This window comes from Rhipicephalus sanguineus, chromosome 7 (assembly GCF_013339695.2).
Source record: "Rhipicephalus sanguineus isolate Rsan-2018 chromosome 7, BIME_Rsan_1.4, whole genome shotgun sequence".
Lineage (NCBI taxonomy): Eukaryota > Metazoa > Arthropoda > Arachnida > Ixodida > Ixodidae > Rhipicephalus > Rhipicephalus sanguineus.
In genome coordinates this window covers 107,662,609-107,690,118 of record NC_051182.1, presented here as the reverse complement: position 1 = coordinate 107,690,118, position 27,510 = coordinate 107,662,609, and the positions used below count along the sequence as shown (strand labels likewise).

The following is a 27,510-nucleotide window of genomic DNA, read 5'->3' as shown; positions in this document are numbered from 1 at the left end:
AGCAGATTTTAATAAGCCTGGCACTTCAGCAGATAATTGAGGAAAAATGATTACAAGCTCGAAAGCAGAAATGTTAATTATTCTTGTCGTAGCGTATTCATTTTAGCAGGTATCACAAGATTTCATTTCTTCTCATAACAAGGCAGACATATTATATTTTAGAAAGAAATACTCAGTTAATGTGCAACTGTGCAAGGTACTAACACGAATAATCATTGAATTCTTTTAATAAACAACTTTCAATATCACTATCATCATCGCTGTCACCTGAAATCTGTCATGGCCGACGTCAACTGCATTTTCATTTTTATTCTTTCGACGATGCAGCAGCGTGGTCGCGGCCGCCGGTAATTCATTTTCTTAATTTGGGTAAAACTCGAGCTACCACGACAATCGACGAACCGCAAGGCCGTCTAAAAGCGTGTTTGGATGACTCACTTCGCTTGAGACGTGCAATGCGATGCGCGAACGCCAGCGTACCTCTAAAACCGCACCGATCGAACCCACAGATTCGCTTGAGATGTGTGTCACACTTCCTTCGATCTGGCTCAAGCACCGTGGCATATTAATGCGCCCGACCAAACTGTAAAAATATAGTGCGGATACGGCTGCTGTGTGATGTTCAGTTCAGTGTCCCAGCTTGTTCGCGGTGTACTTTCTGACCTTGTCCGCTGACCTTTGCGTAAAATAACAGGCAATGGAATACAAGCTAGCATGTAACTGTGTACAAGTTTCACCTTGCGATCGTTGCACTCTGCTCCTGCTTGCTGATAAACCATATGTTTGTTATCGGACACCTAACCCGGCCCAGAGTCGATGTAGCCGAGTGAAACCGCCTGCCATGCGTCAAACTCTCAGCTTGCGGGTTGCTGACGTGCCGGCTTTAGGATTGTCTGAACGTTTAAGAACACGCTGGCTTTCACACCTAGTCTTGGCCATTTGTATCTGATACTCAAAGCGAGTTCGCGATGTTTCATTCATTGCTGACCATGGGCTAATCGTCGGTTGTTTTGGCAGATCGCGGTGGCTAACTATGTTTTGGAGAATAATTTCGAACTGCTGGACTACCGATTCATTATCCCCAATACCGTATTCCGAGATAATTCTACCACCGTTTAAAGTATTGCCAAAATAGATCCTTTCATCCCGGAAAGTCGCATTCGAACGCATTCTATATATGTATGATGCTTTAGCATGTATGCATATATTTTTTCTATACCTGTTGTGTGGCACTGTTTTTAAACAGCGACGTCATGAAAACATGGCACGCATGTATATTGCTGTTTTGCACATATGCACATCAAAAGGGACACCTGAAGTGATGTGTAGGCGTTCAAGTAGTAAAAACTTGCAATAAAGATAATACTGGTCTTGAACGGCATATTAGAGGCTTACTACTTGCATTTAAGAATGACGTAGTAGCATAATTTTAGTTATACAAACTTCTTGAAGTCTTGCTCATGAAGATTGCTAAACTCTACTCTGTTTCATATCTTATTAGATAATAAATTGGATGTAACAGATGATGATGGTGCATTATGCTGTGGAGGCTGCCATCATGGTGCTCTTTGTATCTGTTCAGTGTGCCTATGGAGCTGCCACCTTGCTACATATGACGTGGTGTGATGCTCAGGACATACACTTTGTTACTTTCGATAAATTTCCTGTTCTCTTTGCAGCCCTCTCTTGTTCAAACTACTCTTCTTACCCTGCTGAAAGTGCCACTGCTCTTTGCTCTACCAGCCCGGGACAGCACTGGATCACACACGAACATTGCTACACTACGCGATGGGATAGACATTTTTTTTATGATTATCCCGGAGACATTATCCTGGTTTATCGCCTGGCTTACTACGCCAGGTGTTAGGTGATGACAGTGGCACATACAATGATCGCATATATGCTAAAATGATGCGTACAGTCTCAGGCACAAAATGCACGAAGGAGTTATTCATAGTGTCCAGTTGCAATGCCAGTGGAGCAGCTTGAAACACTGCGGCAGAGACCTCTTTAGTACACGAGGATACGGTCGTAATTGGGGAAGCTAGTGTGACTCCGCGCTTTGCCTGCAAGACTCAGATGAGATTTGTTAACTGCTGCTCGCAGGTGACGGCAACGGCATGTCGTGTCTAGCCATGCTGTCACTGCCAAGCCTGGCCCGGACCCAACTGAAGACCAGGGAAAGCGTGCGGTACCTGCGCAGTGTCTACCGGCCGCACAATGTAAGCAACTTCCGGCAACTTGGTGAAAACTGGAAGCTCGAATCTGTCATTTGAAGCCGCACTATGATGGACTGTCACATTAGATATACAGTAAAAGCTTGTTAATTCAGGAAATCGGATAATTTGGGCGTGTTCTCTGGTCCTGGCCAGCATATGCATCGTTTAATTGCATCAAAATCTCGTTAACTCTGTCGTGTTTGGCAACCTGGTTAATTCGGACGATCCTCGTAGCATGCCAAGCACGAAGAACCGCAAATGTGCGATGCAAAGGAACGAAAACAGGTTTCACGAACAGCCGTAACAGCCGCGGGCTTTTTTAAAGGTGTTGTTGCTATCCGCAGTTGCGTTGTTTGTACGTAATAAGGCGTGGGTTCAGAGCACGTTTTGGCTTAAGACATGGGGCTCTTGAGCTGTGGTCACATTGTGAAGTCGCGAATGACGAAAATTGCGGCTCACATTGCTCTGTAAGTGCCTCGGTTTCGTATTCCTCAAGAAAATGAAAGTGCATTGATGTAATAGACATTTCTTTATTGTCTTCTTGATACTTCCGATAATTTGGCATTCGGATAGTTTTTCTGGTCCCGTGAAATCTGAATTAACGAGCTTTTACTGTATTCATTTCAAGTGAAAAGTATACGCCGCTGAAGCTATCTCAGGGAGGAAGCAGAAGAGGTAACGGTACACTTTTCTTGTTAGCAGTCTGCACACGTGGTGATAGCTGTTGTCACGTTGCCTCAGGCCTGACCCCTCTAAGATGTTTTAGCTCCTCCTCTGTCTTGGAGGTCATGTCAAGGTGTCGCGCGTTCCAGGTCATCCCTCTGTCGCACGTAACTTCCGATTAGAGGTAGTGGTGACATTCCTTTCTTTTTCTCAGTTTTGGTATTAAAAGCAGTTACTTTTGCTAGACTTTCGTGACGTTTCCACTCCTGTTTCACGTGTAAAACCTTGCACAGAGGCTCTCCTCTGTACACTGAAATGTTCGGAAACTAGGCTTTTGGTGTAGTCTGATATTTTGTTGCTGTTGGCATCCTTTAGCAGATTGAGCTTTCCACCTGACATCAGGCAAGCCAAGCTCACAGTCATAACGTTTAAAGGGACACTAAAGGCAAATAACAATTTATGTCAGAGTGAAAGCTCAATGTATGACGTCTAAAATGGCAATATTATCAACAGCAGTGCCCTACTTACGGAGAAATTAAGCTAAATGTATCGCATGATGGAGCGCCACGAGTGGAACATTTTGGAAGTGATCCCGATGACGTGGGAGAGTTTGAATACAATTATTCACCTAGTAATCAAACTAGCTGCAATAAAAAAAGAACCTTCTGTGCATCAAGAGACGTAATAAAATGCTGCTTGTTCGTTTGTGTTTGATTCATGGAAAAAAGAACCTCTTTGGCGTTGCCATGGGGAATGGCGCGCGTGGTTCAAAGGTTCCATTTGCGCCGAACTGCGCATCACCCGGCGCCCTGCTTCGCTCACGCAGTCGCGTCTCAGTGGTAGTTTCGGTATCGCGTACTGCCGCGTGTGTTTTGTGCGCTCGTGAGAGTCGCTCTGACAGAAAGTTCAACAAAATGCCACATGCATGTGATGTTGCCGGATGCCCGAATGGTGTGCGTCGCCGCGCAGTAAAGGCGGGCAACGTTGGGCACGGCAACAGTGACGGGACCGCTTTCAGGCAGGTGATTTGAATTGTGCTAACGCGATGCGGATCACTAAAATGTGATTTTATTTCAAAATAAGTACTTCCTTGGCATAAAAGTAGCACTATGAGGTTTCTGGACCGCTATTTCAACAATCAACGTCTACTTAATATTTGCCTTTGTTGTCCCTTTAAGCACGCTATCTATCCATCTGTGACCTGCCTGCCTTTTTGTTTTTTGGCTGCTAGCTATGTTCATAACAGTGGTCTGTGAGATGACGTTGTGGCCGGCGCTGCAGGTGCGACGGGCGAGCACAACAGTGCCCAAGGTTGCCGTGGAAGAAACGAAGGCCGGCGAAGAGCTCGCTCCCATTGCCTGCGCGGAGCCTCCGGTGCTGTTCGTGGCCAGAGCAGGTCGCTTGATGAGCGTCCCGGACGCGGCCATTAGCTATGGCACCGACATCGTAATCTCCCCAGAGCCCATCCGACAAGCATCCGTCGAGCCCAGCGAGGAATGGCACCGGCGCCACCTAGACCCTGCACGGTTACCCCACTACTACATGGCACTGAGCAAGATTCGACTCACAGGTGGGTGAGGCCAATTGGTTGTAAAAGCTCTGACTGCCGGGCTGGCTTTTGCGGTGAGGCTTTGTGCAGAATAGAAGAGGGGGAGGACAAATTCCAGCAACTGCGGTATAGTTGCTGGACAGTGTGGTTCGTGACGCTTAGCTGGTTCGTTGTTCTTTTCCAGTGATAAGTGCGCTCCTCCCCAGAAGACAAAGACCAAAGGGAAGCACAAGAGAACTTATAACACAAAACCCTATTTAATATTTACCTGCCAAGAATGCAGCATAACTACCATATTTACTCGATTGTAACGTGACCACAGTTGTAACTTGAGGGGTGACTTTTCCTAGAGTCCATGAAGAAAAAATGGTTATTTCGGTATTCAATTGTAACGCAAGGGTCGACTTTAGGTAGCAAAATCAGGTAAAAAGCACGCGTTACATTCGAGTAAATACGGTATACACTTAGTGATAGTACACGCTAACCAGCAAGTGCATATGTGAAGATATTTAAGTTGACAGGATTGAGAACAAGCTGCTCCAAAGCATTTGTCAATTCTCGCCATCACATGAGGCTTCACGCATTTCCAGTGCTTGTCAATAGAGGTATCGCCTTACTCCTGCTGAATCGGTATCATAGGTCAACAGTTCTCTGCAGTTGCTGAAAAGGCAGAATACTCTGTGGCATGTTGGAACTAGACTACACCATGAGGTGAGGGACACAGTTAACCTTTCTTCGACAAGACATGCGTAGTTGTAGTGCACACTAACCAATAGGCTGGCTACATGCCACTACAGATTAAAGTGTCTTGTTCCATGTTGCCCCTCATCCTGGTGAGGGCCTTTTGAGGTATGCAGTGAAACTTCGATTACAGTCGCCGACCGTTTATTCGGACTCGGCGGGAACCGCCGAAAAGTCCGAATAATCGGGAGTCCGAAAAAAAAGATTCACCAGAAAAAAGCACTTTTATTGGCCCAGCTGCCGGAAAAAACTTATCAGTGCGTGTCTGTACATATGTACGCTTACGCGCGACCAAGTCGGCCTGTATTTCAACCAATGTTTGGCCACCCCTGCAGGTCGGCAATAGCACTGCAACAGCGTACGCTAAATCCGCATTTGATGGCTGTGGTGTCGGAGGTGCGTTATCACGGCAGTCACTGTCCACATGCGCTGGTTCGAGTAGCTGACAGATGATCTCATCGCCCAACTCGGCGAAAACTCCCAAGCAACTTCCACCTGGTGAATAATCACCGCTTTTTTCGCCATTGTCAGGGCCTCGTAGTTGCCGCGTTTCTTTAGTTCCGACGGCGCACATGGAACGGGCGGCGACGGAGCAACACCTCTCACGCCAAGCAACAAGCGAGAGAGACAAAGCTCGGGACGCAGATCAGGCCTAGCCACAGAAACATCTGACAAAGCAAATCCTTACACACTAAAAGGAAACGACGTTGGGCTAGTTGATGTTGCAGCACTTATGTTGTCGCACTCTCTGTGTCCGAATTAGGATCCGCGTCGTACTCGTACGCGCTGCCATTCGCCTCAAACACCGCACCGAGCCGATTCCAATCTTGGCTTGGCTTGGCCTGCTGTTTGGCCGTGGTAGCCGGTCAATGGATACTTGACTGGCTAAAGCCAAAAGGCAGCCGTTACATGTAGCCAACAAACATAGCCTTTGAGATCGGTAATTTCCGCGTGGATTATTGACACTGGCACGATCTCCAGTTATAGCCAGTGGAAGATTTCAGTGCTGGCAACCTAGCAAAAATATGGTAAACATTGCTGACAGCTTGTCAAGGTTCAACGTCGCACTCTATCAGCTAGCCGGAGTCCGAAAAATCGAACGGCGGGCTGTGGGGCATCCGAATTTTCGGTCGTGAGTTTACATTGCTTCAATGGGACGAATGGCGGTGCCGCGAAGGTGTCCGAATAAACGAGCATGTCCGAATTTTCAGCGTCCGAATAAACGGTCGGCAACTGTATACATACGACTTTCAGGGGATCATGCAAAATCGTATAATCCGGGCCACACCTCCCACGAAAACAACTTCGTTATATCCGAAAATTCGTTATAAACATTTATTTTTAACACTGTGTCAATGACAAGACTATTCTTCATTTACTTCGTTATAACCGGTAATTCGTTATATCTATGTTCGTTATATCGAGGTTAGAGTGTACTTGAAAAGATGACAACCATGCATTTTATTGAAGGTGTGAACAAATCTTTATTCTCACCTTTTAAAAAAATCTGTGATTTTTTTCAGAGAGTTTACCCAGCCACGAGCATCAGCTTCCTTTCGAAAGCTGCGATATCTGGCAGCAAGTCGCCAATCTTGTCGCTTGCGCAAGCAAACCGCCGAATGTTGTCGACGTAACACAACACGTCCGCGTACGTCAGAACGGACGCGCTAGCCTCTGCAACGTTGTCCATCTCCTCGTCGGAAGTTTCCGCAGAGTCAGGATGCACAGTTTCGATGATGTCATCCAGCGACACTGCACTGCACACTGCAACATTGTCATCAGCACCAACATAGTCCACTCCAGGCAGTAGTTCGGTAGCTCCAGGCTGCCGTACTCTGGTTCGTCGTCAACTGGCACTGCAGCTTCACTGGTAGAACAAGCACCACTTCCCTTAAAGCCGCATTGCCTGAAGGAGTTGGTGATGGTTTCCGGCGTAACCACGTCCCATGCACTAGTAATGTAGTGCATTGCATCAAGCACAGAAAGCTTCTTGTCCAACTGCTTGCATTCCATGCCCGCCAGCCGAAGCTGCACCAGAAACTTCCAATACTTCTATTTCATGCACTTGATGACGCCGGCGTCAAGTGGCTGTAGCTGGCTAGTGCAATTGGGGGCAGAAATGCAACTTTCACATTTCTCAAATGCGATGTTTCTGACGGATGGCATGGTGCATTGTCAAGCAGAAGAAGAATCTTTCTGTTCTTAGCCCCCATTCTCAAGTCCAGCTGCTGCAGATATGCAGCAGCCAGTGCAACAACGCAAAATCTAGTGAAAGTTATCGCATACTAGCAAGCGAGCTCGAAATTATCTGCCATGTTATCTGCTCACAACGGTCTCTCCAGAACCACCCAAAAGAAGAAGGGGAAAAAAAAACAAAAACGAAAAAAAGACCGCAACAGAAGTGCGCAGTGCAATGCGACAAAACGAATGTGCTCCGGCTGACTGGCCAACGTTGGCTCTGGCTAGCTATGGCCGACTGTGTGGCGAAAAATTGAAGGGGCCCTGTGGTGGCAGCGCGGATAGTGTGCCAGAATGTGCGGAGGAACGAACTTGGTTCCTTGGTTTCCCGACTTTTTTCATCTGGCCGCCCGGCCGCAGTGTGCTTGCGTGCCAGCCTGCGTCGTCGTAGGTCTTTCTTTTTTCTCAGACAGTCCAGCGAAGCATCGTACGAGGCGGGGCCGGCGTAAAATCGCGTCGTACAATTGAGGTTTTTAATACATTATTTATATGGGGGTTTTGCCTGGACCTAGCCAATTCGTCGTAAAACGCGTGTTGTCGCAGGACCGGGGGACGTATAATCGAAGTTCCACTGTAGGCAGAAAACATATGGCATTGACAGTGACTATGGCAAACGCAGCTGTTCGGCGTGAAAAATGTTGGTAGCCTATGTTTGTAGATGCTATTTTCTTAAGAATTCCGTTCTACCTGCAACAGTGGTCTAGTAGTTATGGTGCTCGACTGCTGATCCGAAGGTAGCAGGATCAAATCCCAGCTGTGGCAGCTGCATTTCAGTGGAGGCAAAATGCTAGAAGCCCTTGTGCCTATATTTAGGCACACATTAACCCATTTGCTGCCATAAGAAAAGAATAAAAACGCGCCAAGATTACCGAGAATTTTTTTTGCTCACTTTGTAGAACATTTTTTTCTGAATAAAATGGTACTAGTATTCTTTCAATTCAATGAGGTTTCTTTATTTCACTAATCGCCTAAAAAAAAGATAACTCGAAGGTGGCTTCATCGCATGGCAGTAGAATGAAAAATGGCAATCAAATTAAAACCGAGACACAAATTTCTCAACATGGACAAGTGTGGCCATACAGGCTCCACTGGTTCCATGTGTGGGACCAATTTTTGTTGATGACGGGTATAGTCGCCTCTGATCATTTTGTTACAAAATCTCATGATGACTATATTCGTCAACGGTAGCGAAAGGGTTAAAAAACCCCAGGTGGTCGAAATTTCTGGAGCCCTCCACTAAGGCATCTCTCATAATCATATCTTGGTTTTGGGATGTACAATCCCAACAATTACTATATTAAGAATCATGCTCTGTTTCCGTACAGGTCTGGTGGTGACGACCACACTGGCAGGTTATGCCCTGGCTCCCGGAGCCCTTGACCCCTGGGTTGTGCTGTTCACGGTGGCCGGAACCACGCTGACGTCATGTGCCGCAAATGCCATTAACCAGGTGTGTTTTGCACGGCTGAGGGCGACCTTCCGTTTCTGGTAGGGGCGTGTGAACACTGAATTTTGTGACCGAATCGAGCATGAGTTGAACGGTTGCAGAAGCTAATTGAACCAAATATAGAATATTAAGCAGCATAGGTCGGCAAAAAAATGTAGAGCTCACTCAGACTCACTCAAGAAATATGTTTTGCATTTGGGACTCACTCGGACCCAAACTCGCCAATATTTTCCGCAATTAGACTCACTCGAGCTCAGACTCACTAACATTTTTCTCAGCTGGACTCGCGTGGACTCACTCACCCAAATATTACTCACCCTGACTCATGGCTCAGTGTGAGTCTGAGGGAGCTTGAGTGAGTCGACTCATGCGGGCATGTATATCGAGCTTTTTCGATCGCGGTTTTAATGCTCTTTAATGCCAATATCTCATATATTCAGTTCTCTATGCGGTGCCCTTTGATCTCGTATCTTCAAACACAAGTTATCTGTGGTTGCAATCCAGCAAGGACATTTTTACGAAAAACACGACTCACACGAGATATCTTTATCAAGATCTTCCCAGGAAAGAGTTCGCAGGGGGAGGTCAAGGCACCCCCCACCACCCGGCTCCGTAACTCATGTTTCTCATCAATAAATAGGTGGTGTAGCAATGCCAGTGCGTTAAATTATGCGTGAGTAGATGTGAGTATAAATGTGAGCTGACATAGGGTTGATAGTAATGGTGAAGATGAGTAAATAGGGCCATAGGTCGGCAAGAGAGGTGGAGCTCACTCAGACTCACTCAAAAAAGATATTTTACGCTTATGGCTCACTTGGACTCAAACTCGGCAAAATATTGCTCACCTGGACTCACTTAGACTTATGGCCTGGTCGAAGTCTGTGTGAGTTTGCCAACCTACATTGAGCAGGTGAGTTTACAATTTATATAAAACTGCATTCGTATCCTAGCATTCATGACTCTAGCATCGTATTCACAAATGGAACATCAGGAGCAAATTAGTAGTCTGTGAAGTTTGGCTCTGCGAGCGACATGGCCTGCTTTCATGTCTTTCTTCCTACAAACCAATTTCTTGTTTGAAGAAGTCAGTGATCCTGGCATTGTCGTAGACTGGCTCGCTCTATTCCTGCGATCATTGTCAAAGGAGTGTCGAGAAAAAAATGAAACCTATGAAACACTCTTGTTAGTTTCTTGCACCATTATACTACTACACTCAAACCCCAATATAACAAACACGGATATAACGAATTATCGGTTATAACGAAGTGAATGAAGAATAGCCTTGGTATTAGATACAGTGGTCCGAATATGTGCTTATAACGAAATTTCGGATATAACGAAGTTATTTTTGTGTCAAATGCGGCTTTGTTATAGAGGTTTAAGTGTGTTATCTAGCTTACTACGTGATTATGGCATCATCATAGCATTGATGGTAACAGGTCCAGAATATAAAAGCTAACATTAGTACTCCCCGCCATGGTGGTCTAGTGGTTATGGCGCTGGACTGCTGACCCGAAGGTCGTGGGATCGAATCCCGGCCGCGGCGGCTGCATTTTCGATGGAGGCGAAAATGTTTGCGGCCCGTGTACTTAGATTTAGGTGCACGTTAAAGAACCCCAGGTGGTCGAAATTTCTGGAGCCCTCCACTACGGCGTCTCTCATAATCATGTCGTGATTTTGAGACATTAAACCCCAGATATTTTTATTATTAACATTAGTACTAATATAAAATGTCTCGACACTTGCTAAGCATCGTGCTTTACATATGAGAGGGGTCTGGTAAACTTTTTACGCATTAGAAAGTGCATGCAAGCACTTCCTTACGTAGTTGCAGCTACAGTAGAACCCCGCTGTTACGTTCCTCACTGCTGCGTTTTCCCGGCTGTTACGTCGTTTTCCGCCGGTCCCGGCATAGCTCCCATAGGATACAATGTATTGGGAACCCCGCTGTTACGTCGTAACTGTCGGACCGTTCCCGTATGATACGTCGCGAAGTGCGCTCGGAGCCGACCGAGTGACTACCGAAGAGAGCGGCCATGGTGCATTTTCATGCAGCTTGGCCTGGTTTGCCCGTAATACTAGCCGCATGAGAGGCGCAAGCAACAGGATCGTTCAATTGATGCAAACAAAAGCATGGCCTTCGAGATTCGTTTTGCAAACATGGCGTCTATGACGTAACTGCTCGCGAAAGCAAGGCCTTCGAGATTGGCATTTACTATTGACAAAAGCACAGCCTTTGAGATTTGTATTGCACAAACATGGCGTCTATGACGTAATTGCTTGCGAAAGCAAGGCCTTCGAGATTGGCATTCACTTCTGCCATCGCGTTGGTGTAGACTCATCATCATCGTTATTTGTCGGAGGACGGGAGGAGTTCGAGCTGGTTGGAGCTCGCACGGTCGTGCGCGCGGTTCGCGGTCGGACTCGCCGCGCTGGTCGTGATTGCGTGTGCTTAGTTCTTTCATGCCTACAGCTGTTGGTGTTAAAAAGATCACATACGTTGATTACATTTCTGTGGATGAGGCCGTCCCCAGCTCCGTGTTTCTATACATCGACTAGATCGCGGCTGAACGCGCCAATTTTCGTGCTGCTCGTAAGCATTGAAATAAAATTGTGTACCACTAAATATTTTGTAGTTTTTCCTGTTTTTCGGCTCTTACGTTTCCCGTCTCTTACGTTTATTTCTTACGGTCCCTTCAAAAACGTATCAGCGGGGTTCTACTGTACTTAAATTCCCACTGTGATGTAAAATTTCCATGTTATTTACGGTGTTTGGAATAGGCCCTTTCCACATGCATGCCTTGTAGCAGAAGGTGTGGCTGGAATGTTCAGTGCATTGTTCCCTTGTGTGTCTGTCCCAGTTCCTCGAGGTGCCGTACGACTCCCAGATGAACAGGACGAAGAACCGGGTCCTCGTGCGTGGGTTCCTCAGGTACGTCCCGTACTGTCACGTGAGGCACAGCAAGCATGGTCATTCGTTCAGGAGTGTGTCATTTGGGTATTTGAAGGATGTGTCGGTACAATATTGCGAAAATTGCATACCAGAAAGAAAGTGTAATAGTGTAGGGACCAGCCTGTTGTGGCAACTCGAGGCACTGGGTATGAGAGGAATGCTCACTTCAAGCATGTTTCTGAAGACAAAAAAAATTCGGCAGATCCCACGCCTTGTGGGAAACGGTTTCATGCGAAGCAGTCGGCGAGTAGTTCTATGCTGCATTTTTTGGCTTTGAGCTTTACGAGGTGGATCGACATGTTTTTGTAAGTATGGTAGTTGTGTGCTCATCGTGGGCTTACCAGGCGCGTCGAAAACACTGGCGTTAAAAGGGTAACTTGCGGTCTGACGTAATGTGAGCACTCACGTTAGAGCACATACATCAGTATTATCGAAACGAAGTGCACTTTAAGGGTGCGATGATGTGAATATTGTATGTAACTTTCGTTAGCGTATTCCTCCAAGGTCGAGCAGCGCTTGAATATACCTTGTTGAATCATAGGAATACAAATGTAACGTTTATTAGACTGCTATAAAAGCGGAGCCAACACTGGAACCACAGACGTTAACCTGACTTGACGCCTGTTTCGTAGGAGTGCATATGCAATGTTTATTGCTTTGTTATAAAATTTCATAGCCAGCACCACAACCACAATTGACGTTGCACCAACATTACGTCTGCATAGGCTGTTTTTCCAAAGCAGTTTCTAGACCTGGCGTGGCTCTGCTGAAATACCTGACTGCCACGTAGCATGCTTGGGTTCGATTCCTGCTGGGATCCTCAATTTCATGGATGGGCGAGCGGGCGGGCGGAGCACAGTTTGCCAACCGAACTATACGGCTAGTCGAACATGCCATACTGCGAGCGCACAGTACTGTCGTTTCGTCACTTTCCGAAGTCAAACGCAAGGCGTCCATTGCCACCTCTAAAGCTCGTCGCTGTCGTCTTTTTGCATCCTTCTTTCGACGTTTAGCTCGCCAAAGTTCCCGTTCTTCACTCGTCTCAGCCTGCCACATTGCGCATTGGTACTCATGTTTCCGCTTTAACTCATTAGCAAGCCGAGCGACACCGCAGGATGGTCCGACGCAGCTTGCCGCTTTCGCCACTGGGACCACGCAGACAACTTTGGCACAGATGGGCCATCATCCTCGCTTCCTCCTTCCATCGCGCGACCATGGCACAATGGCTGAACTGAAGCACTCACCCGCTGACCCGACTTGGCAGAACCACGTGGTTAAACACGTGGACACGACTGGCAAGACAGCATTTGTCATCCTAGCATCGTTCGGAGCAGCCCCGGCGGCGGACGCGGCAAGTCACGCAGTATGCGTTCTTCGCTTCAAGGCCAAGCTGAGATACACGGCAAAACTCGCTCGACTAGGCCAGTAAAGCTTTCACTAAAGGCGCTTCCCGACGCAAAGACGCAGAGCAAATCGCGACACGGAGGGCCGTAGCGAGATAAGCAAAAAAGAAAAGTTACCGGATAAAGCCGGTATTCCCCCACACGAGGTGCCGGCTTTACCAGCAAAGAAAGCAACAAAAAGAGTTGGGGGACCCCCAGGCCATTGCACCCATTTGTATTCTCCCCACGTTTTTCGGTTCCCCAGTCGGATTACAAAGAGAAACACGAGAACACAAGAGCTTAGGGTTCCTACAGGGCTATCTCATCCACCATGGACAGAGCAAGGGGAGTGTAAAAAACAAAAACGAATGACAGTGACAACGGGAACGAAAATTTCCTGTGTTAGAATTGAGTACGTAACCAAAACCACGTTTGTGGCGCTAGTACTTCTGTCAGAGGATCAGTTGCATTGTCGTCGCCGTCACACAATGGCGGCCAAGCACATGTTGTGGTCAGTTGGCATTGTTTCGCGTTAGACCTGTGCGCGAAGTATCTGTTCCGAGTGAAGATGCTCCATTTTCATTATGAAAGCGCACAACAAAGGGAGGTTATTTTTATTTTGCATGCTGATACAGCTGCGGTTGTGGTGTCTTTTTCGTGTGACCGTGAGTAGCGCGAACGGAGATCTTCAGCTGCATGTTGATCAGGAATAGGTTATGATGGGTCAAAAATGAGAAAATATCCGGACCTAGAAGAAACACTTCTAGACTTTCTTAGGCATCTTGGCGTATATTGGATTTGTCAAGGTAATGGCACGCGATCGAGCCGTATTCAGAAGTGACCTTAGAGCCAGCAAAACCGGCTCACAGAAGAAAATGAACTGCCAGGAGAATAAGTTTTCCATTCTTTGAAGGAAAATTGTGCTTGCCTCTCTCTTTCTTTTTTCTAATCGTCAACATAGGGGCGTGCTACAGTTTTCTCGTTAAATTGTGGTAGCAATCTTCATGAGCATTTTTTATTTTTGAACCCGCGAAATCGGGTGCGCGTTAGATTTGTGTAAATACAATTCTTGAAGGCGCAGTTTTTATTTAGACGAGCCAAATAAATGTTTTCTTGTCGTTTCCTCCCCATTGTAAGTCTACTCGATTCAGTGTTTTCAAGTAACATATTTGTATGCACTTGGCATGCTAGCATGTCTTTTTTGGGTGACCTTGCGATACGACGAACAAATGATCGTGGTCCCTTCGAGTTTGTCTTAACGGGAGTCTACTGCAATGACTTATATTCCAGGTGACAAACTGTTAGCTTTACCATAACAGAGATCTCCAATGCCATGAGTGGCACGGAAGATGGCAATCTATAAACGTGCTGGCAAACCGAATGTAAACAATGGTTGCAGTCATGACAGAAACGATAGTTTATTGCGTGACATGCACAAATGAGGTAATAAATTCACCATGAAAAGATTAGCATTTGCTTTTGTGGCGGTGTGCCACCGAGGAGGAATATTGCAGATTACGGCGTATTTCACGCTCGTAGTAGGAAAAATTAGGCCCAGCAACTCGGTCTTGTGTAAGAGCCGCACCTTGTCAAGATCGTGGAAAAAGAGAAAGCAGCTCTTATAGGAGCCGAAACTGAGATGAAACTGCGCTGGGGACGGAACACGAGTAGAAGCTCCCGCATATTCCACAAGAAATGCACCTACCCTGGGCGAACTTTTCGATAAAAATTGCCACTGCTGCACCTTCCCTTTCTCCCTCTCCCCAACTCTCCTCGTGTGTGCAGGACTTTCAAAAATTTTAGTGTTTGCGAATTGGCAGGTGTGACAGTGCAGACAGCAGCAGTTTCCTTCCTTCCTATACACTCAAACCTCATTACAACAAAGTTACATCTGACACGAAAATAAGTTCGTTATATCTGAAAATTCATCATAAATGCATACAATAAAACGGTATATACGACGAGAGTATTTTTCATTTACTTCGTTATAACCGATAATTTGTTATATCCGTGTGCGTTATGTCGAGGTTTGAGTGTACCTTAAAACAGACGCGGATTACTCCTAATGTTATTGCTGTGAGTGTACCTATTTGTTTAAAGCTATATAGTCAAACCTCGTTAATACGTATCCGCTTTAAGTGTACTAACAGTTAAAATGTAGTTGCGATGAATCTCCGACCGAGTCTCATAGAGCCGAATGCATTCACTGACTGCTTAAGCCGTAGTGCTTCGTTCTACGCCTACCGGTTATGCGTACCCTGCGTACCGCGATAACTTTTTGTGTCATATAATTTTACTGCACCGCTGAACTTCCCGACGCCACATTGTGCTGCCAAAGGTTTTCCGTCTTTTCGAGAAGTGCGTAGATAGGTCGATCACTGATTCCGACTTCTGCGCAATTGTGGCCATGCGGGTAAGTGTTAGGAAAGAACGAAGGTGAGGCGGTGTCCACCGATCAACGCGCCAGCATGACTTATCGCCGACAACCTTATCACAATAGGTATCTTCAGACATCTGCTCGGGCACGCGTGCGGCGCAGCACTACTTTAAGCCTACTGCACGCTTTTAATAGGCGACAACCTGGGCCGCCAGTCGCTGCCACCTCGTTGTGCGGGGCCATGTTCAAGCGTGCGACGCTTTGTCTGTTGCTGGTCGCGGGCGACGAGAAACTTCTTTGCATTGATGCTATCACGCTTAATGCATGTGTACGGTACAGCAAGCATAGCACTGTTGTAACCATACTGCACCCTTTTATTGAGCGACCACCCAAACGCGCTTACGTCCGCTGCCAGGACCGCTAGAGTCGTGGAGTGCGCATCGCTTGCAGGAAGTTCGTCATCGCCACGTTACCCAAACAAGCTACTCGCCGCATCTGTGCATGGTCTGGAGCGAAGTGGGTACGAAGAACACTCCCACGACAAATGCACGCGTGCGATACAGCAAGTGGCCCAGCAGTGACGGCGTGAGCCGAGAAGGCAACGCGGTGCACGCAACTAGCCAGGAGACGATCGGCTCCACGCAGCCGTACCGCATTTCACTGAAACTGTGTCAGTTTTTGTTTAGTGGCAGATCGCGGTACAGACGCACACACATATATCGCGGAAAGCCGACACTGTCCGTTCTGTCGCTATGTCGGTCACTGCGTATACCGGACCCTGTAATAGTTCCGAAATGCTCCTTGGCGTCGCCACCGCGCGCTATCGGCACTATCGGACGGTCGTGCGAAAGTACCAGAATATTTTCTCCACTTTGGCAAAAAGAAAGAAAAGGCTTTGCAGTGGGTACTTCAGGCAATTTGCTGTGGCACTGTATTTATTTCTATGTTGGCGGCAATGGCGTACGCAAGGAGATGCAAATTTTTACTTGGTGGTTAATGCGTACTACCGTTTAGTGCATAGTTATGCGGCGTCCCCGGCAGGTACGCTTTAACGAGGTTCCACTGTACATCGTGTCCATCAGCTGTTGGTGATGCTAGCTCTCTGCTAATGTTGACACGTGTCCTTATCTTTTTCGGGGATGACCGTTTCTCACTAGCTAAACACTGTTACGAAGTTATCACTTGGCATAATGTGCATAATCGGGTGTCTGTCTGAAGCTTCTCAAATGTTATCAGCAGTTCCAACTCACGTGTGAAGCAAGCAGCAGTCTACATTGTAGAACTTGCGTGAGCACATGTCACACTGGATTGTATACTGACGCATCAACTGTAAAGAGCCATTGCATGTCACCCTAAGCTTAGATTTTGATGGCTATGTGCTTGTCTTGCTTTTAGTTGTTCTCGCTCTTTCAGGGCATAAGTTGCCCCAACCAGGAGTGCAATCTTTAATTCGACCATAGTGAGATAATGCCATTTTCAAATAGTATTAACAGTCCCGTAACAGCTAGGATAATTCATTTTGCTGAGAGACTCGTCAAGAATTTTAAATAAGCAGTAAACGGTGAGTCGAAACTGAAACAGGGAGCTGCCCCGTGCTGGGTATGTGATGACGTCACAAAATACGCCACACGCCGCTACGGCCCGGCCAGGGTGTAAACATAGCACACGTGCTTCTTCTATCGCGCGAAAGGCAAGCTGGTGATGAATAAAAATTTCATTTGATAATCAGCGCTCGTGTCGTCGGTTCCTTATTCTTCTGCGTTCGTGTGTGTGCGCTGTGTTAAGATGATGTCATCCGACACGGAATCAAGCTGGGCCAGCCCGTCTGAACTTACCAGTGACGAGTTCAAAAATGATTGCAGCTACTATCTGAGCGCGGAAGCATCGCCTTTTGATTTCGACCCGCCGGCACGTGACGTAGCTGGTGTGCCCCGCATTGATCTCCTTGTTTCTCAATATTTTGCGTGCTTACTGTAAGACCTGATGTCAATGACGACTAACACGCTACGCAGCTAACAAAGCCGAACAACTTTACTCGCGTCATCGTCGCCTCGTAGAAGAAAGCACGCGCTGCAACCGTCTGCTGGGTGAGGGGGAGTGGGGGTGGAAAAGAGTAGGCACATTACGTCACATACACAGGGTGGCCCGCGTTAACAGGCATGATTCCGGAATTGGCTACCAATTTTAAAATGCATTTTCCAAAAAAACTAAATCACTTAAGGCTGTAAAATTTGGCACATATCATCAGTGTACCGAAGAGTGTGCGTGTATATATATATATATATATATATATATATATATATATATATTGAAAGTTCAATTGAAATCAGTGAATGTCGAAAAATTGCTGGAGTTCCTCTTTAAAGGGACACTAATGAGAAAAACGATTTTTCCCATATTAGTAAATTACTCTTTCACAATTCCAAAATCACCGCGGTTGCCACGAAAATACGCCTGGTAAGAGAGAAAGAGCGCAAAAAGAACATGCGGATGGGAACGCCACCTTGAAATTCCCGCACCAAATTTCATGACGTCATATATTTTGACAGCGTCTTCCGGGTCTTAAGTAGTTCCTAATCAGTAAAAATGCAGTACATTATCCTGTGAGGGGGCCATAGTCTGAACACACCAAGTTTCAGGAAATTTCATTCAGCCAATGTCGCCAAAATATGAAAAATACAGTTTGAAATCCATGACACCACATGTGGCAATTTCGCCGCGAAACTTAAAAGTGAAACTTCGACCTCGATTTTCTCCCCTATTAAAAATATATGATGGTGAAATTAACGACATTATAGTTCTCAGAGAACAATTTATGAATCTAAACAGATTCACTTTAGTTAAGTCCCTTTAACTAAAGCTTTGGCTCCTGTACTTTTCACTGTCACAATTTGACAATACACTCAAACCTCATTATAATAGTCACATCAGCCATGAAAATAACTTCGTTATATCCGAAAATTCGTTATAACCGTTTATTTCTAACACTGTATCTATTACAAGACTATTCTTCATTTACTTTGTTATAATCAATAATTCGTTATATCCATGTTCGTTATACCGAGGTTTGAGTGTAATGTTTGGCATGTTCGGGTACGTTCTCCCAACAGCCCTCTGCACGCCGTGTCCTTTGCGGCGGGAACAGCAGGCCTTGGCCTGTGGCTGCTGTCAGCGGGTGCCAACAGCCTGACAGCACTGCTGGGTGGTGCCAACCTGCTGTTGTACACGTGCGCCTACACCCCGCTCAAGCGCTGCTCCATCGTCAACACCTGGCTGGGATCCGTGGTGGGCGCCATCCCACCGCTCATGGGGTGGGCTGCCTGCACGGGCACCCTGGATCCTGGTACTTTCAACTCTGTAATGAATGGCAGCCGAATGGCATTTTTCGCTGGTCAGTCCAGAGCAGGTTTTGTTGTTCCGTGGTGACAAATCAAAATTTCACTTGTCGATTTGGCATGGGTTCATGCTTTTCACTGGTCATTTTGGATCAACTCCCTCCCCGTTGGCTCACTGACTCCTCCGCTGATGCATAGATTCGGGTGGAAGAAGGCCCGCGTTGCCCATGTCACATCTGTGTTCTTTTGTTGAGTACAGCTTCTGGTACCAGCTTCTGGCATATCTTTGCAGTCTTCCTGTATACTCTCTCGCGAAGCATTTCCTCTTTTCGTTGGCAGATTCGAACTCTTGAAATCCGAGCGCTTGCTCCAGGATTTCGGTGGCCACTCTGCATCGACCAGTGAAAAATGCCAGAAGAGTTGCAAATAGGCTCCACATATACACTCAAACCTCAATATAAAGAAGTTGCACCTGACACAAAAATAACTTCGTTGTATCCGAAAATTCATTGTAAACGTATATTCTCAGCACTGTAGTGGCGTATTCGGTTGGTCGCTCCGGTCCTCTGGCTCGTAGTCGGCAGATGCGAAGGCAGCCCGCAATCAGAGCGCGAGAGGTAGCATACCAACCGAATGGATCAATGATCTCGGAGCAGCGCGCCTGTAGCGCCACCGTGCAACCAGCGCTGGAAGCCGCCGGGTAAACATCGTCAAATGCGGTCGACCATCCGAGCTGGCGTCATCGTCCGAGCTGCTGGTTTAAGGGCGAGACAGACGGTACGATCTTGCCTCCGATTCGGTGTGCGGCGTTGGATGTCCGGCATGCAGCGTACGGTGATTCAGCAGACATGGGGCAAACGAGCAAAGAGCCGTAGGCTTCGCCCACATACGGCGCCTCGGCATGCACACTCGGAGGACTTTGTATCCTCCTAATGAAGCACAAAACAAACAACTTTGCACAGCCACGCTTCATTCTATGAGAAAATAATCACTAAAACTATGCCTTCGCAAACGACAAGCGCATTGCAATAGCTCGCCGTCGCTCACGACTCCGAGAGGTAGACTTATCATGGCGGGCGCCACCCGTCGCCTAATCAAGGTTGCTTCCACTTCCTTTGAACCAAAAAGAATGACATTTGCACATGCCTTGTTACAATTTTGAAACATTGTGCCGGTTTTTCGAAATTCGAAATTATTCGACCAGAATCACTATTCGCTTCGAACCTAAAATTTGCTATTCGCACAAGCCTATTTAAGTTTCTCAGCGTCATCGATATGAAGGCATTCGTCTGCGAGCTGCTGTAACACCATTTACTAGGCTTGTGCGAATATTCGAGAACTTCGAATATTCGAACGAATATTACAGTATTCGAATTCGCTTCGAAACGAATTTAAATTCTAGGAAATTTCGAAGTATTCGAAACGAACGAATAGACATATATAAACCGCATGTAACCCCCTGTAAAGGTGGTTTCACTGCAGTGGAGGTGTGCTATACCGTGAATACACCTTTTCAAGAGAAATCCGCACTGCCGCGAAGCCCCACTTCAAGGTTAAATGAACATACAGTAAAACCTCGTTAATTCAAAGTCACTGGGACTGTGAAAAATCTAATTAAGCGGGTTTTCGAATTAACCAAACATACAAAAAGCGGGATGCTAGGAACTTTGAATTAGTGGAAGTAATCAGAGGTGGTGGTTTGCTGTTCCTGCTAGTTTGCGGCTACAAGCAATACCGGGTCCCAATTTTGCCGCTAAACCGGGGAAACGGCGGGCCTCGCAGCTGCCAGCGCAAGAAAAAAAAAAGAAAGAGGGAAAAAAACGGTCTCGTGGTCAACTGAAATGCGCACCTGCGGAAAAGACGTGCTTCGCTGCAACACAGTGGTGACACGCAGGCAGCATGTCGCCTGCTCCTCACAGCATCAGCGCGTCATGATGCGACCATTCGCCCATTCTTTCTGGTAAAATAAAGAATTTAATAATGACCAGTGTGACAGAATTCGCGATGTGTTCTGAGTGGAAAAGATGATCACTGAAGTTTTCGAAGTAGGCGTTGCAGGCAAGTACTCCGCCAACAGTGCAAGTGCGCAAATTGCCGGAACAACCGCCATTTGGTGGTTCGCATACATCGCGAATTCCGTCAGACCGCCCTTTATTAATTTCTCTATTTCCCCAGAAAGAATGGGTAAATCATGTCGCGCTGACGTTGAGAGAAGCATACGTCATGCTGCCCGCGTGTCACCGCTGTGTTGCAGTGAAGCACGTCTTTTCCGCATGCGCACATTTCAGCTGACCACGCGACCGCCTTTTGTTTAGTTTTTTTCTTGCGCTGGCAGCAGCGAGGCTGGGATGCTTCACTTGTCACTCATTAGTATCGCTACACTGCATTGCCTTGTGGCTCCTAAGGGCCATTGTTCCTGCACATTTGCGGCTAAATCGGGATTGGGAATTGGCACATGGCACCCAAAGTTTTCGAATTAACCGGGCTGGTACTGGCCGCCGCTTCAAATTATCCACTCAAATTTACATTGCAAAATACAGGACCAAGGAAATCCTTCTAATGTGCGGGATTTCGAAATAACAGAGTTCGAATTAATGAGGTTTTACTGTATTACCCTCACATTGATTCATCATTTTTTAGGTTTAAAAGCTTGTTATACCGACTTATATGCTCTAAGTATAGTAAATTTTAAAACGTAACATATTTTACAGGTTATCACTTGCATTCTACCGAAAGTCAAATCCTGCTATTACTCAAAGTTGCTTCCACTTCCCTTTGAACCAAAAAGAATGACATATGCATATGCCTTGTTTCAACTTTAAAAATATTGCGCTGGTTTCATGACAAATATGCTCATTTTTCTATATAATAGGTTATATAAACTATTCGAATTCACTTCGAAATTCGCTTCGACCAAATCACTATTTGCTTCGAATTCGCTTCGGACCTAAAATTTACTATTTGCACAAGCCTACCATTTACGTTTCCTCCGCCTTCAGTAGCCGCCTGTTTCAACATGGTGCAGTTATGGCTTGGTACATGTGAACTGACCACACACGTGCTAAAAAAATTCACAGCATATCCACGGGTGAATGATGAAGAGCTTGGGCGAAGCTCCTGAAGCAATCATGGTTACACCGTGAAATCTTCAGTGGTTTCGCCCAGCAGTAACCAAAGCGATAGCCCAATACATCATCAAAGACGTTTGCAAAGGTGGCTTCCGTTCCCCCTTCATTATAACGGCTTTATGGTCGGTGAAGTAATAGATCGGTGATGGATCGTAGTGGGATGTTTGCAAAGACAAAGTAGTGGGCAGTTTGCAAAGGATCGGTGATGGGTCGTAGGGAGATACTGCCGATTACGCCTTACGCCGGACGCGTGACAAGGTTAGACTAAGAGAAGCTTCGCCTCTAAAACGCCACGAACACAATACAACACATGTGTACGTAGTATTACGCGTCCGATGCTCTCCCGTTCCGAAATACGCGATCACGCTGTCACTCTGTCACCTGCAGGTAAGCGCGGCATCTAGTGTCACGTGACCCCCCCTCCCGGCCAGATCGCACCACACTCTCACTTCTAAGTCAGAGCAGTTGGGAGCGCTCCGAGTCGGAGGCTGACGCTTGGGAAGAACCAACCGAAGGTAGTTCGAGCGCTTGGGTTCTACCAACTGAACGTGTGACCACTTTTCAGAGCGCTCAAAATCACCCATTCGAATACACCATATGAAAAGGCTATTCTTTCTTTACTACGTTATAACCGATAATTTGTTATATTCAGGTTGGTTATATAGAGGTTTGAGCGTAGTCAGTCATAACCTAGAGCTGAAGGGATGTGCAGCTGAATACATTTGTTGACAGCTGAATACATTTGTTCATTTCTGTCAGGAGTTCTGTAGTTTCTAACGTCAGCTGCTTTTGTAGGCTGAAGACAGTCATTTTTGCTTTTCAGTGAATGTCTCTTCAGATCCCACAGTCTGTGCATCTTTGCCACTGGCCATACAACCCTGCCCCACCTTTGTATTACCGTATTTACTCGAATCTAACGCGCACCTTTTTTCCGGAAAAACGAGACCAAAAATCGCATGCGCGTTAGAATCGAGTACCGAAAAAAAAAATTCGGTTATCGTATTGCCATCGACATTTCAAAATGGCCGCCTCCTACGATTTCTGCCATTTTTTCAGTTCGTACGTGTGCACTGTGCTGAGGAGATTGTCATCCCGTTCTGCGTTCGCATCGACGGCATGGAAGTGCCGACTCCAAGTACTCGACGAGTGTACCACGATGCCGCATTTAAAAGAATAGCTATTACATGTGCAGGGAGACGGACGGAAATCGGACCGCATCGCGGTCGTTCGGATATAGTTCGAAGTTCCCGAAACGTGCGTGCGAGACTGGCGCAAACAGAAGCAGATTTTTTACAGCAAAGCTTCACGAAAAGGTTTCAGTGGACAAAAGCAGGGCCGGTTTCCCGAAATCGAGGAGCGTTGACAGCGACAAGGAGTTGTCCGACAGCGACGAGGACTGATCCATTACGCGACTCGTATCGCCGCCGTAGTGGTGACAGTTTTAGCGGCAAGGCCCGCTTTTTGACTGTGTTATACTTTTTTGAAACTTTAGTTCTTTAAAACCCAAATACTTGTTCTTCCGAATGTGCGAAGTTTGACTCCTACGGACTTTTTTTGTTCTTTTCTCTCACAAAAATGGGTGCGCGTTACAATCGATGTATTACTTTTTTTTTTTTTTTTGGTCGCGGAAAACGGGTGCGCGTTACAATCGAGGGCGCGGTAGAATCGAGTAAATACGGTAATCAATCCCTATAGTAGAGGCATGGATGCATGGCAGGTTCGAAAACGAAGCGCAGCTGCTGGAAACGTTCATGTTGCCATTTGCAGGTGCCTGTGTGCTGGGAGCGATGCTTTACTCGTGGCAGTTCCCGCACTTCAATGCCCTCTCGTGGAACCTGCGGCCCGACTACTCGCGAGCCGGCTACCGCATGATGTCGGTGACCCACCCGGACCTGTGCCGGCGCACTGCGCTCCGACACAGCGTGTTCCTCGCAGCATTGTGCTGCGCCGCGGCGCCTCTGAGTGAACTGACCACATGGACCTTTGCTGCCACCTCGATGCCGTTGAACGCTTACATGCTGTACCGTGCTTGGAACTTCTACCGCGAACCCGACAGTGCGACATCGCGTGCCTTGTTTCGACTGAGCCTGCTGTACTTGCCCGTTTTGATTGTGCTCATGATGGTCAGCAAACGGCGAGACGGTGCGAAGCAGACTTCTAGTGGTGCTGCGAACCAGTTGCCGCCAGCGCTTCAAACGGGGAACTCCTGAGGATGTTTACGTTAGGCCTAGGCGACAATCTCTTTAGTTGCAGAATGGGATGCATCTGCAAGTGCACGACTGTGGGAAAGTTATTGAAAGTCAAAGTGGTCTCACTCGAGCACTTCTCAGCAGGTTACCAGAGCCCTGTTAGACCAGAACGAAGCACACCAGTTAAGCCTAAAAGAAGAAGCTAGCGGGTCTAAAGAAAACACGGGAGTGTCATGGTCGCAGCTACACTGGCACAAAGACCCGCCTGCCTATTTTCTATCATCCAGCAGAAGGGTTTTAGAGGCTTTGCTTTTCAAGAGAGAAGATCAGAGCTTCACACTGTCCGTGACCACGGTCGGAAAACTTGCGACGATGAAGCTTGCTCAAAATGCCTGGCAGGTCTACAAGTGTAGATTTCACAACGCTCTCAGAGTACCATGCACTACACCCAAACCGAAGATGCCTCTCCACGACGCAGCATCAGCACTCGTCGGTGTCGTTCAGGTAGAACAGGCCACAAGCCACGAGTACATTCAGCAATGGCCGGGCGTCTTACGCGCACACTTCTCATCTCGACACCAGACGCAGGAGGCGTCTGCAAGCCGTTCAGAGCGTTTCAAGCACGTGCCCTGTGATAACGCGCATCAAGACGTTTGTGACGCCTTGTGGTGCACAGCCGTACATGAGTCCACAAGGCGTTTCGTTTGTCATGCCTGCCAATGCGTAATTTAAGAAGCCTCGTCATTCACGCAGATGTATTTTGTGGCACTGAAACCGCAACGCTTGCTAGTCCGGAGCGAGTACTTAACAGTTTGCTTTAGGGTCTGGTACCAGCTTGCATAGATGGTCGGTGTGCAAGCCTGTACGTACTGTACATAGTAGGTACGTAGATCTGTACAGAGATTAACTGTAAGTTGTTGCTTTTCGACGTATTGAGTTTCTTGCCACATGCGTACGCACAATGTGTTCGAGGTTCGTCCGGGGCAGAAACATCATGAATTGCCGAAATGTTAGACCAGGCATGTGCCATCGATTGGAAACGTTTCGTTTGTTTTTTTGCTGGTGGTTAAGACTCTCTTTTGCTCCATTTAATTGTTTGTTAAGCTTGTTGAAAAAGATATAATTTTCTCATTACGTCTTTTATTACAGTGGCAACAAAAGTTGTAATGGCATCTGATGTGTGCTTTAAACGTTGTTATGCTTGACGTCTTATGTTTTTCGTCTTTGTTACAATTGGGTATTTAAGTGACCATACTTGTACTGCTTAAAGAGTTCCAGAGCAGCGATTATCATTCTCTGAATCAAATAAGCAAAACAAAATATTAAACAAGTCTACTGTGAGTCTCGCTCTATATGCATTTTTTAAATTGTTAACTTGCTTTGCTGTGCAGAAAATACCAAATGCCAGCTTTCAAAAATGCATTTGGCCACATGTCTGCACTGTCGTTTACTATACAAATGCGTATGCAGTGTTTAAAAAACGCACGTGTAGTTTTCGTAGATACACGATTGCACTGCAGGCCTTCATGTACAACTCACTATTGCTTGTAGATCTATCAGATAGACTAAGACTTCTAGATTAGCAAATGAATTCAGGATTTCCCTCCACTGTGGTAAAGCTGTGTTAGGCAATCCAACCTAATCATGAGCATCGACTACGAAACGGTTCTCTATGTGCCTTTTCTTTGATGCTTCAAATTGTTCATGAAATTGTTTTTGGTGTTTCTAATGATTCTTGAAGAGCCCGGTGAGTAATTTTATCAGGTGCCAACTTTCTGACATCGCAGGCACCTTTCATGTACGTTTGTGTTGTATTAGATTTGTTGACGGGAGTTGACTGAGACATTTTTTTTTTTGTGCCATATAAAGATGGGCTTGTTGATCAGGAGTCTGCTTGCATTGTTTATCTTTTGTCATTTAACACAATTTACTAGTTACTACTACATTACATTTTCAAATGAAGACATTGTTCTCATTCGTTTGCTCAATTTTCAACATGCAGTGATAAGATGAGCTGCACCTAATACTATATCACCTTTGCATGTGCCTGTAAACAACTTCCACCTGCCATTAGTTTTCATGCTGTATTTCCATTTCCTTTTGTTGAAAAAGGGAAAAAAAATTAGACTGGCAGAGTGGCATGCTATATAATGAATAAAGCTGGTTATTGAAAATAGCACAGTACAATAGAACCTCAACAGAATGAAGTTCTTGATGTCATGCACGTTTTTTCATTTCTTCTCTCTCCCGTTGAAAGGCATGTATTTCTGCTCTCAATTTAGTTTCAATACAGCAAAGTTCTCACGAGCAAGAAAGCGCAGTTGGGAGATCGTACAAACAAACGTCAAAATATGAAGGATCTTGTAAGGGCAAGGCAGGTAAAAAAAATCTCCTTCTGTAGTACTTCAAATATACAGACGTCCAGATAGGCCACACCATGTGTTATTTGACACCGAGATTGACATTTCAACATCTTGAGAGTCCATTTTGTTAGTTTGGAGAGATGGTTATCATACAATCGTGGTGGTGACACTTTCATGCTACATTGAGTGCTTGTGTTCCTTCTAACATTTCTTTTGGTGTCTTCATGAAAGCACGTAGGCAAAGTGGAGGGCAATGGGCTGGTCTCAGGTGTATGCAATGTCAACTGTGCAACTGAAAGACAAAAACCTCGATGCAGCAAATTTGGCAATAAAACGATTTTTTTTCCCGCTGCATGCACAGCATTGTTATGTCGAGGCTCAACTGTTATATTTTAAGGCAGAGAAGAACACAAAGGCCACTAAGACCCGGGTAGCGCAGGTGTATATGTTAGGTTTTTCTGTCTGAAATTTGCATGGCCTCCCTGTGCGAGCAGGTTTATGCAGAAGAAGTAAGTAGTTCATGTTGTGTCAAAAACATTTGCTGTGGTTAAGCAACAGCTCCATTTGGCCTCCCTTGGGAAAGGACGGGACCATTCGTTTGCAGAGATTTAACAAATTTATGGCATGACTTGATTTAGGCAATGGCGACAAGAAGTCAACGTGCTTTGACTATACACTGTGACAAGGGAGTCAAAATGTTGCAACATAACACACCGCCAGTACTCTGAGCTCTAGGTGTGAATGCGCAGTGAACTTGGACGCAGCCAGAGCCTCTGGTGGTGGCGGCACTAAAGACTCTCCTCGAGTCGCTGTTAGTTTTCACGAATGCTCCGCACTAGTGTTTCGCTGAAGCTCTTTCGCAGGGACCTTGGCTGAGCTTGAAGTCAGACTCGCAGAATGAGTGATGATAGTAGTGGTGATGATGA

General features: G+C 46.3%; 1 protein-coding gene across 1 annotated transcript; it reads left to right on the top strand.

Annotated features, from left to right (window-relative positions):
* Nucleotides 1–509: 509 nt before the first annotated feature.
* On the top strand, nucleotides 510–26,109 carry LOC119399730 (protoheme IX farnesyltransferase, mitochondrial). The gene is made up of 7 exons (XM_037666567.2): nucleotides 510–522; nucleotides 2,107–2,222; nucleotides 4,164–4,452; nucleotides 8,736–8,860; nucleotides 11,719–11,789; nucleotides 18,680–18,912; nucleotides 23,800–26,109. Exons 2-7 carry the CDS (start codon nucleotides 2,121–2,123, stop codon nucleotides 24,240–24,242), a joined length of 1,263 nt encoding a protein of 420 aa, XP_037522495.1. The 5' UTR covers nucleotides 510–522; nucleotides 2,107–2,120; the 3' UTR covers nucleotides 24,243–26,109.
* Nucleotides 26,110–27,510: the final 1,401 nt, after the last annotated feature.

Excerpts from the sequence above, each read along its gene's own strand:
- LOC119399730 (XM_037666567.2), top strand. The coding sequence starts at position 2,121 with ATGTCGTGTCTAGCCATGCTGTCACTGCCAAGCCTGGCCCGGACCCAA. Across the intron at positions 2,223-4,163 it reads GTGTCTACCGGCCGCACAAT|GTGCGACGGGCGAGCACAAC; the intron begins GTAAGCAACTTC and ends CCGGCGCTGCAG. Across the intron at positions 8,861-11,718 it reads CCGCAAATGCCATTAACCAG|TTCCTCGAGGTGCCGTACGA; the intron begins GTGTGTTTTGCA and ends TGTCTGTCCCAG.